At 35.5% G+C, this 12,487-nt stretch overlaps 1 protein-coding gene and 1 non-coding gene across 2 annotated transcripts in view; both read left to right on the top strand.

Moving 5' to 3' along the window:
- Positions 1-12,487, top strand: part of Smp_051070 (hypothetical protein) — an 18,149-nt gene that overhangs the window by 3,758 nt on the left and 1,904 nt on the right. Inside the window, exons 2-4 of the mRNA XM_018798358.1 lie at positions 7,832-8,048; positions 9,797-9,957; positions 11,707-11,813. Coding sequence (XP_018653308.1) covers positions 7,858-8,048; positions 9,797-9,957; positions 11,707-11,813 — 459 coding nt within the window. The 5' untranslated portion in view covers positions 7,832-7,857. The remainder of the gene's footprint in view (positions 1-7,831; positions 8,049-9,796; positions 9,958-11,706; positions 11,814-12,487) is intronic.
- Positions 407-477, top strand: Smp_tRNA_00353_Pseudo_TTG.1.1. The gene has a single exon. It is a non-coding gene (tRNA).

The raw sequence follows: 12,487 nt of genomic DNA, 5'->3' as shown, positions 1-12,487 counted from the left end.
GTTAGCAGTTGAATTCTTGACGCGCGTTTCGTCCTATTTGGGACTCGTCAGCTGGATGTAACTTGCACCTCAGAGTTGATGTTCACTCTGTGACTCGAACCCAGTACCCTTCGCTTCAAACGCCATCGCGTTATCCACTCGGCTACTGAGTCCTGAGATGCAGGTACATCCAGCTGACGAGTCCCAAATAGAACGAAACGCGCGTCCTGGATTATACTGCTAACCACTATCCATCTTGACTTACAATGTTTGTGAACTTAGGCTATATCGAGGCAATACGTAAAGTATGCACATATGCCAATTAGAGACTGACCAGTTTCAGTCCTAAGCATCAATGGGAAGATTCAAACAAACAATACTAAGTGAATTCAAACTTCACCCCATCGCACAAGCAAGTGGCTATCAGGTCTCAATGGCCGAGTGGATAACGCGATGGCGTTTGAAGCGAGGGTACTGGGTTCGAGTCCAAGAGTGAACATCAACTCTGAGATGCAGGTACATCCAGCTGACCAGTCCCAAATAGGACGAAACGCGCGTCCTGGATTATACTGCTAACCACTATCCATCTTGACTTACAATGTTTGTGAACTTAGGCTATATCGAGGCAATACGTAAAGTATGCACATATGCCAATTAGAGACTGACCAGTTTCAGTCCTAAGCATCAATGGGAAGATTCAAACAAACAATACTAAGTGAATTTAACTAGTATATTGTTTCATAGATGTACACATTTAGTAATAAGCAAAATAGTTTTCTATTGAATTTCAAAACAATCAGTGTGAAGTAAATGTATTGTGGTATACTTTGAAAAAGAAAATATCCACTGTTTTCCGTCAAGACTTTTTAAAGTATCAATCAAAGAAATTTCAATCCGATATTAACCTCTCAAATAACTTCACCATCATAAATTAAGAAAACAACAGTTACTTCTAGTTTTAAGGCATCTTTAACTTCCAAAAATTATAATTTATGTAATAAGTGCTAAACATCTTTATAACGTTGATTGACTCACTGAGTTATGGATATGCAGTTATTTTAGCCCTAATCGAATTCTGTTGATTGACTTGCAATGTTGACCACAAATCAGGGTGATTTGACATCGGATACATTATGTTTTGATTTTAAGAAGTTAGAGATAGCTGAAATTCCTGAACTTCGGTTTTGTGCTAATTGACACTTGCCCAGCCACAGCATACTTGTCATTTTAAAGCAACTAATTCTTCCTGGCAGATTCACACCCGGATCGTTCTTAACACCTTCACTTTAGATATATCCTTGAGTGCATTAAAGAGAAAACAATTGCAAACTTTTCAGTTTCAATCTTTTTCTTCATTGACTTATTCGATGATAATACTGATTGTTGATATGGGATAAACTTCATCAATCTATCATGTATATTAACTTAACCATATGAACAGTTTAGATTTTGTATCAATGACTAAATATTTTCTTGTTCATTCTAGAATCTTCAGGATATTGAATGTAATCCCGTTCAGGTTTATAGATGTTCATCATTGACAATTTACAATGTGAATAAATAAAACAATAGTCTATTGTTCTCGTTTTTTCACCAGTTTACTAGCATTGATTTTATATTTGAATTTTTTATATGACGTTAGTATTGTTCAATTATCTCTCTGTTTAAGTACTTATTAGTGTATGTGTAATGAATGAGAACTCAGATGTGGACAACCATTTTATTGTTTAACTTAAAATTACATAGTTCTTTCGTAAAATGTGAAAAGTATACATCAAATACTTCATTTGCGAATCCTCCATCATTCGTCTCTAACTTCTTCGTTTCTTCATTCCTATTACAACTACTCTCTGTTCCCGTTCTCTTCGATTCGATCTTCTCAATCTTCTCCTACCAAGCACTCTTCTGGTTTGTGTTAAATACTACTTATGTCAACAGACATAAGTAGCATACATTACACATGTTTTATCGTTCAATTGCATAGATTAGATATGATTAGAAAACAATGAAGAGTAATTCATTAAAGATATTTCTATATAAACAATTTCACTCTGGTAATTATGTGCGAATGTTTTCCAAATTTTATTATTTATTTGAACACATAAATATTGGTACAAAAAGGCACCAGATACATATGCGTCACACAAATCAAATGAGATTTGTGTCAGGGCTGTGATACCACCCAGGTGCCCAAGCTGAAGCAGGTGGTTTTCTTAGGGGACCACACCCGGAGCGTTTGACCGAAAGATCTGATCCACAAGGCAATGGAGCATTGTGAATAGATGCAGTCCCATGGTAGTTGGTGACCAACGATTGATTCATACGCCATTTGATCCCTCAGGATACTGGAGCCAGCCCATGTGCACCATTGGTTTAGAATCAGGGTTTTCCAACTCCCTTAGGTGGACTTTCCGTGTCCACCAACCAGGTTAAAGCGCCGACATTCGCTTTACGTCCTCTCAATTTCATAAACAACAGAAATGCCACAAGAAGTCAGTGAGTAGGACTTCCCTGACACAGGCTATATACCCGTGGTTATGTGAGAGTATTTCGAGAGGGAGAGCGGACTCTCCTCAGTCTCAGTCGTACCAGGGCATTTGGGGGCTGTTTTTTCCAAATAGTAGTAATCTATAATAATGTTGATTTATCTTTCCAACTTCAACTATTAGTAATCAATACACGGGTTCTAAGTCGTCTAGTCAAATTGAAAACACATTTGACCATTTGTAATCGTACCAATTAGATTATGTTTTAGTCAGAGCGTTGCATTAAGCAATCAATATTTCTTTATGCCTTTGTATTTTAATATTGTACACAGGAAGAAAAGTCTCTAAAAACTGATAGCTGGTGTCCGTGCAAGTGGATGAATTACCAGGGTGAAATGAGTAAATCTGGAATAAAAAAGACTCAAAAGTGAAGCAACGAAAAATGATCAAATTAAGTATTGAAAATTAATCTCACTAGGATAGTACAAGATTTAGAATTGTATCCTTTTTGAACCGAACTTGTACATGTAGAAGGATACAGTTATGCCACTCTCGTGTACACTACTCTAGTAACTTTAATTTTCATTCCTTTTCTTGACATAGTCATTGTTACGTAACCTTTGATGTCAATTTTCATATTCTAGAGATCATAAAAATATAAATATTTAATCACTACAACCTTTTGAAACAAAAAGATTCTTTCATGTGTATTATCATTATTTCATAGATTTTCAGTAGTATAATATTAGTTCTAAATAATTACTACGCCCCCAAATGCCCTGGTACGGCCGAAAGTGAGGAGAGTCCGCTCTCCCTCTCGAAATACTCTCACATAACCACGGGTATATAGCCTGTGTCAGGGAAGTCCTACCCACTGACTTCTCGTGGCATTATTATTGTTTACGAAGTTGACAGGACGAAAAGCGAATGTCAGCACTTTAACTGGGTCGGTTGATATGGAAAGTCCACCTAGGGTAGTTGGAAAACCCTGATTCTAAACCAATGGTGCACATGGGCTGGCTCCAGTATCCTGATGGAACAAATGGCGTATGAATCAACCGTTGGTCACCGGTTACCATGGAATTGCATCTCCTTACGATGCTACACTGCCTTGTGGATCAGACCTTCAAGTCGAAGGCTCCAGGTGTGGTCCCCTAAGAAAACCACCTATTACAGTTTGGGCGTGTGGGCCGTATCACAGACATGACACAAATCAAATGAGATTTGTGCGGCGCATATGTATCTGGTGCTCCTTTGTACCAATATTTATGTGTTTAAATAAATAAATAATAAATTATCACTACGGCCGTCCAGTGCTTCCAGGTTTTCCATGGTGATCTAGCTTCAACTGACTCATGATTTCAACTATATGTAATAAATTACTACATTTCTTTTTATGTTATAAGAAACAGAAATAGATGGACTTTTATCACTCTACCATATTTGTTATCGTTCTTCCTACTTTGTATATAAACTTAATTGTTTTGAAATACAAATATCAATTAAAGTCAAATGATCCTGGCTTAATTCTAGAGTTTGGTGCAATAACTTAACTAATATAATTGAATATTGTACAAATTCTGTGCATAAATTATATACATGCATTTCGAATTGATAAATAGATGTTGTTTTTTTAAATAAATGAGATCATGAGTCCATTGAAGCTAGACCACTATGAAAAACCTGCTCACTAGTGACTAGCTTTAAGAGGTATTTCTTGGAGTTCTAGTGAGAAGCAGTGAGCTGTGGAATTCAACCAGGTCTGTTGTGAGATAGTAACTCACTGAAAACGATGGTGGATGTGTCGCTCAATTTCGTGGATTAGTTAAAGTTAGACATTATCACCTTTGGATGTCGGTCGGTTCAGTGTTCTATAGGTTAAGCGCTCGCACGTGAGACTGATAGATCCTGGGTTGGAATCTCGCGAGGCGGGATCGTGGATGCTCATTTCTGAGGAGTCTCAACATAGATAGTTGTTAATGAACTTGTCATATATCTTTAATAACGAATACTGTTCTCACTGAGTAAGTAGAGAAGATTTGTAGCTCAGGTGGATGGTTGTAATAAAAACTCCATCTTTGTTATTTATTAGCTGGAATTAGCAATAAGATTACTATATTCTTTAAATAGTTAATATATATTCCTTTTAATTTAGATAAATACTAATGAAATAATTAATTAATGCATTTCGTTTCATGTATATATATTGGATTCTGTGATAGTTTTGTTATTGTCACTTACCTTATTTTACATAAATTTACATAATGCTGTTGACAAGATTTATACGTCTATTTATTTCTGAATTATATCAGTACATATTATATAATAATGTTAAACCGTTGACTAGACTAAGGTTAGATAGAATAAATTACTTCCGGAATTTTCACAATTGTATTTCATCAGTTTGAACCATCAAAGTTTTATAAACAGAAATGAACGATGGCTAGTAGTGGAATGTAGGCTACGCGCCTCATCTTATTTGAGACTCATCAGCTGGGATTTATCTGTATCCCAGAGTAGATGTTCAATTCAAGACTTGAAACAAGTACCGTTTCCTGCAAATGCCATCTTGTTGTTCACTTAGCTACTGAATCCAGATAGCCACTGGCTTGTTCATTATGGTGAATTTTAATTTATTTTAATCGATTGTTTGGATTTTCCCATTGATGTTGGGGACTGCAGTTGAGTCACGGTGTGAAAATCAACTTCAGGATGCAGGTATATCCATCTGACTAGTCTGAATTAGGACGAGACGTTTGTCGTAGATTTAATTGTTAGCCCGTCATACATTTCCGCTTATAATGCTTGAGAGGCAATCTGCACAGGATACACATTTTCCAAAAAGAGATGGATCAGTCGGGGACCTCATTATCAATGAGAGGATTCAAACGACCTATACAAATGTACATAAAAGTTTTATTCATCGTCGATTGCGTACGTGTCCGTGTATTTGTAATACACCTGCCTTTCATTATTTAATATGTCGGTAATATCTAACATTTAGTCGTTCATTTAGTAGGTAGATGTGCATATAAGATCACCATTGTCACTGAAGTTTTTATTTCAAGCCCTAAATTTCACTTTATTTTTTTCATCCAACAAGTTAGGATTCACTTCAATGATTAAAATAAAGTTCGCAGTGAAAATTACACTTTTATATATATAGTACTCACCAAATGAACGGAAAAGTGCTGGATATTGTACTTTTACTTAACTTTAAAAAGGATGATTAACCTTACTCTATTTATTATATGAAAAACTTTTTGTGATGGTGCAGAAGATTTGTAGCTCAGGTGGGTGATTTTGATGTAGGTTTGTTCTCTGAGCTGGATGGTTTGGTCGTGGAGCTTTCATCGTCCTTCTGAACGACATCATCATCAAATTCTACCCGAAGTTTGTGCTGATGATGTCGTTCAGAAGGACGATGAAAGCTCCACGACCAAACCATCCAGCTCAGAGAACAAATCTATATCGAAAACTTTTTGTATTTGTAGCAATTAGTATCGTTATACACCTACCTAGGTAATATGTCCTTACTTTATAACGGATGAATTATTCTAATCTTTCCATTTATTCTGTCACCCACATATCTGTCTTCACCAATTACTCGCATATAATCTTAATCAAGTACGTTTTTACCTATCCACTTTCTGTATTTCTTACATATGGATCACTTTGTTACTCTTTGAGTACGTTTATACCGAACTTCAATGTCTTATACAGTCTCTGTATTCTGTAATTTGGCTGTCTGTCGTTTAATATTAACATGTCTGAATTATACATATCCTGAATACTATTCATATTGGAGTCAGATAATCGGCACTGGTTATAACTAATGGATTTTAAAATTCATACTCTACTGCCTCATAATTCCATTGGTTTACATGATGTCCTAGTGTAGTTGAAACCCTCTCCCAAGTTGAAGTACCTCCTCACTTGTTAAGCGAAAACTGATGTGTATTTAGAGATGGATAGTGGCTAGCAATGGAATCCAGGACGCGCGTTTCGTCCTATTTGAGACTCGTCAGCTGGATGTACCTGCATCTCAGAGTTGATGTTCCACTGCTAGCCACTATCCATCTCTGCTTACCGTGCTTGTGAATTAAGGCTATATTGAGGCAATACGCACAGTATGCACATATGCCAATTAGAGACTGACCAGTTGCAGTTCTAACAAATCGATGGGAAGATTCAAACAAACAATACTGAATGATGTGTATTTGTCGTTTATGCAAAATTATTTATTGGTTTGTAGTTATTGTTAAGTCTTCTTCCACGTGTTGAAGTTATTCCATTTTCTGATATTATTAACATGTGTGTGGCAAAGTTTTTTTAATCAATATTTACTTCCTCAAAAGCATTTCAGAATCGTGAATCTATCTATAAGTATATAATACGACCTTAAGTTGCGTAAACAAAGTATCCTTTAAAGTTAAGCATTCAATTATATATAGAAGCCCCAGGTGTCTTAACTCATTGATGAAGTACGGTTTCAGGTACCCAGCTTTCAGTCACACATAAACGATGAGAATTATTAGTACTACCCAGCTACCCTAACCCCGAAGTAGGTAGGGAGGTTTCTGACCTGTTTACATATTATTTGTTTATATTATTCACTGTGCACTTGTGATTTCGATTCACACTTGTCTTACGTCGTTGTAGTCATACGGGTAGTATCGCTCACTACCTTTCACACAAAAACTAAAAACCTAGGTTAATTAGAGGTAAACGAACCTAAATTTGATTAATCAGTTATGTTAAGTTAAACTAAATGGTTAGCGCAGCATTTTCTTTCATTTCTTTCTTTTGGATTCTTGAAATTCAGACTTGTTTGTCTAAAGTCCCTTAATGTCGAAGTGGAAATTCATTGTTTACCATTCAATGACTGAGAACAGAGCGTACTGTTTATGTTCAAGGTTACTACCAGGTGAGTCCGCTGGAGGTGTTCTTGTCTCTAAGCTAGACTAATCCGTTTAACTCAGAGAACACAACCCATTCAACAAGATTATTCTTTTTACCTTCCTAATGTAACCTATCTTCCATGTGAAGGTGTTTGTGTATTCGATATGTTACAAAACTATTTGTATAAAGACTAGATACATTACTTCACTACCATAAACTAAAATGAGTAAAGCAGGGTTTAAACTTTCGTTCGTTTATTTGTAAACTGAACGCCTAAACCACTGAGCTACTTATTCTCCACATTATATTAGTTTGTCGAACTGAATTCATAGGCACCTTATCATTCAATACAAGATCCTCTTCTATTGACTGAAAATTTATTTTAATTATTATATCGAATAGGGTTTTCAAATCTTTCTAATCTGTTTCCTGTATTACTGTTCCTTCATTTTTTGTTTATCTAGGAGTCTGAAAATATTGTCATATCATCATGAGTTTTCAACCAGCATCATCGTCATCATCATCACCATCATCATATTATTCATCAGATGTATCCAATTCGAATTATTTAACTCAGAATAACAGTAATTTAAGCGATAATCTTGTTGATAGAGAATATTTTCAGCAAAAAATTTATTATTATTTGAATGAATTACGTATGTTTGTTCAACAAGCTCCTTTGTAAGTTTGATTTCATGGTGTTCACTACTTTTGATGAATATAAAAACCCTTTAAAACTTCAGTTATTACATAGGTTAATATGATTAGAGTATGAAATTAATACTTGATTAATTTCATCATATCTTGGATTCGTCAGTACGGCGGACTCGCGACAGAATATGACTTTTTTCTATTTTGTCTTCTTTTTTTTGTGTAAGATGGTATAGGAGCTGGTACTGTGATGAACAAAACACCGGTTGGGATAATCGAGTGTATTTAGACACAAATTGCAGACTATCTCACTAAATTCTGATAACCATACAACAAACAGTAAATTTGCAAAGTAACAATCAGTTGTCTCAATCTTCACTGTTTCTTCTGTAAATATCAGTTCATCTTCTCTAATTCCATTGTTCATGTATTTTCCTACCAACTACGCTTCATTTCAGTTCTTTCCTTATCGATCTTCTGCCAAAATAAATTCTATGTCTGACCATCGCCATATACTACTTATATGGATATAAGTAGACCACACTACAGTACTATGTCAAGCACACATAGATTATTCTAGCCTCTGAACAGACCGATCTATTCATTCTTGTCAAGACATATTTCTACCCTGTCACTTATTCGTTTATTAAACCCGACTTTCCTTATATAATCGTATATGTGTTAATTACTTATCTTAGTCATCATGTGTCTGTAACTTATTTTTGTTCAATTATAAATATCGATTCACGCTTGGTAAAATGGAGTTGGTTCACATGCCTTCTCCACTTCACGTCGTTTGGTTTCATTTGCTTCATCTCTCTGTCTGTTTATATCAACGATTGTATGGAATATGCGTATTCAAACTTCATTCTCGTATATGACTTATTTTATTCCGTTATTCACTAACGCGATTTAAGTCGATAATTACATGTAAGGGTTGGCATCATGTATATTTGGGTTACAATCACTGTACGATCCAATTAGAGTCAGATACAGGGCCACCTAAAAGTGTCAAGCCGGACGACAAACCTAACGCAGCAAACTATGTCGATGCCGAACCTTCCACACTATACTTTCGACGAATGAACTCAACGTAGCTTACTCAATCGATAAACAACGTAGTTTTCAAACATATGAGCAAATCTTAGAGAGATTTTAGCACCGCTAAAATGTGCATCGGAACTGGAAATGATTTATTGTGATATTATAGTATTCCAATTAATTATTGTTACCAGAGATTTATAATATTCATTAAGATTATCAATTATTGTCTGACAATGTTTACAGTATATTGGCCGTTGCAATCAGTTTTTATGTTACTAATTAGTTTCCACACTCTGACTTATTCCATCGACTTAGCATAGCTCAACAGTGGTCTAAAGTTCAAAACACAAGTCAATGTGTGAGTTATCTATTGTTTTCTTATTTTATCAAAATCGCGAACTGACCTAAGGTGGACAACTGTTGAAAACCTGGAAGCACAGACAGCTGTGTCGTCCCAATATGTGACTCCTCAGCGACATTTTCGTTTGTCGCATGAAATAAAGGTTTTCTGTAATGGACAACAGTGTTAATCTTTATTTTCAACACTTTATTCATGAAAACTGATTTTCAGCTAATAAGTTTCAGGTTGAAATATCGTTTATTCACTCAATATCAATGTAACTGAATGCCTAGTTCACCATTTCGTCTACTCTTGGATGGTATGTTTTATCATGTGATAGCCAAATCAATGTTTTTCCTGAAATGTTCATCCTCATTTTTTTGTCACGCTCTAGTGATATTCAAACAGGAATTTCGGAAGATATGATCACACAATTGGCTCATATATTAGCAGAGGGTAAAATATTTCCAACAGTTTCTGAATTAGTCAATAGTCAACGTGTAGAAGAACAAATATTGCATAAACAATTGATTGATTTACGTTCTGAACAATCTGGTTAGTTTTTGTTGTTTCAATCAATTATTCTATAATTGTAGTGCCTTCATTTAACTCTCTTTTTTTTCAAATGTCTATAACATAATTTTCATTCTCGTTGATACATGAATTAACTAAGTCTATGGCTGTGTACTGTATACAAAGAAAACTTTTTTGGCTTGTTTACTGAAATCCTTGAAATATCATGAATAGTTAGATTATCAAAGTGACTAAGTGTGATATTTTCATAGTTGAAAACGTGAGTCAATTGAATCTAGACCACCAAGGAAAACCTGGAAGCACTGGACGACCGTTTCGTCCCATTTTGGGACTCTTCAGTAGTGCACATCCACGACCACGCTTTCAACTATGAAAATACTAAATCTCCACAAAAACCCCTTCTGATAATAAGTATAATATGTTTTTAATGATTATAGTTATAATGTATAAATCCTACTTAGAATGATTGTCCTAAACTATTGTTACTCAATTTCATGAAATCTTCAGAATATTGAAAAGTAAGACAAAAAAAATTGAGTTAAAGTCAATGAATCGTAATTGTGGATTCTTGAAAGATGAAATTCTATTTAGTAATGTGATTTTTGTTTTTGCTACCAAAATAGTTGAAGGTTAATCAAAGATACCTGTTGAACACAAAGTTCAGTTTTCAGATTTGCTGATTGTGAATATTATTGTTCTTGGTTTGTTTAGATATATTTGGTTTTGAGTTCCTTTTCAAAAGTGGGAAAAGCCATGTTTAATTAATCACAAATACTTGGTAATATTTTTCGACATATTACAACTTAATCAATAGCGTTAAATCTTCACAAAAAGAGTTAAACAAACATGCATTGATCACCGCTCAGTGATCAATACATTGTAAATATTTCAGTCCAATAGGAGATTAGTCGCTATCCGATTAGCTCAGTGTGTGTCTCAGACCGGGTGATCTCCGTCCGAATCCACCAGAAACATCAGTCCCTTGAAGATTCCAAGTACATTTTTTAAGCTAATGTTAACCAACAAAATATCAGTCCCATTGCTCTTTGTCTACTGTTTCCGAACAATCAAAACCTCGATATGGTGCATATAATGTCGATTTACTCAGATTAGTGACCACATCGTTAGTTGACCATTAAATTCTAATCAGCATGAAAGGATTAGATAAACATTACATTTATCTCTATTCACTGGTTAATCAGTTGTAAAGTTGTTTGTGTTAGGATGACTTCGAAAAGCACGAAGAGGCTTTAAAGGACCTGGTAGAGCCTTCTAGAATTTCAACGTGGCATTCTACGATTGAACAATAGCATAACTTACCTCCTTGCGGATTGACTGAATTATAATGATGTTACTAAAAACTCTAAATATCCCCGTTTTTGTGTACATCTTTGATTCTTGCCTAATAATCACCCCCCCCTTGCTTTTTCCGTCTTCTGATTTGCGACTGTTGGATTCTACACGTTTGAGTGCCGTTAGTTGTATACCGTATTCTACCGTAATCAAGTAGAGGACGTAACACTTTAACGTTTTTACAATCTTTCGCAATGTAATTTACATTTCCCTATTTCCAATCTTGTTAATTACTCTTCTTTCTCCCCCCATTTTTGTGTATTCTTACTCGAAAATTGGCAAATGAGAACAGTAGTCATTTCCATTTGATAATTCATTTTTTTTTATAGTTGGCATAACTAAAGATGAACATTTTTTATCGTTGTACATTTTCTGCTTGTTTGAAAATTAATAGCTTCTTTTTGTATTCAACATTAGCTTGTCGATCTACTTTAAGACGAAAACATAGAGAAGAAATATCTATGAATGCATCTCGACCACATCATCTACCGGTGTTACAAAAAGAACATGAACAAGAAATGCACGTAAATTACTCCATTTTGTTTATTTTTTTACATTATGTTTTTAGATATTCTTATCGCCTTTTAAGATTTGTTTCATGTTTGTATGTCCCCAAATGCCCTGGTACGGCCGAGAGTGGGGAAAGCCCGCTCTCCCTCTCGAAATGCTCTCACATGGCCACGCGTATATAGCCTCTGACAGGGAAGTCCTGCTCACTGACTTCTCGTGGCATTATTGTTGTTTACGAAATTGAGAGGACGAAAAGCGAATGTCCGGCGCTATAATCGGGTGGGTGGATGTGGAGTGTCCACCTAGGGGAGTTGGGAAACCCTGATTCCAAACCAATGGTGGTGGACATGGGCTCCAATATCCTCACGGAACAAATGGCGTATGAATCAATCGTTGGTCACCGGCCATCATGGGACTGTATCTCCTCACGATGCTCCACTGCCTTGTGGATCAGACCTTTTGGCCAAAGACTCCGGGTGTGGCCCCCTGAGAAAACCACCTGCATCGGTTTGGGCACCTGAGCAGTATCACAACCCTCACACAAATCAAATAAGATTTGTGTGGCGCATATATATCTGGTGCCTCTTTGTACCAATATTTATGTGTTCAAATAAACAAATAAATTCATGTTTGTATTGACTTGAAAAATTATCAAGATTTTTTAGTGTCAAATCTTAAAAATGTGTAC

The sequence above is a fragment of the Schistosoma mansoni genome, chromosome 6 (assembly GCF_000237925.1).
Source record: "Schistosoma mansoni strain Puerto Rico chromosome 6, complete genome".
Lineage (NCBI taxonomy): Eukaryota > Metazoa > Platyhelminthes > Trematoda > Strigeidida > Schistosomatidae > Schistosoma > Schistosoma mansoni.
This window is presented reverse-complemented; position numbering and strand designations above follow the sequence as displayed.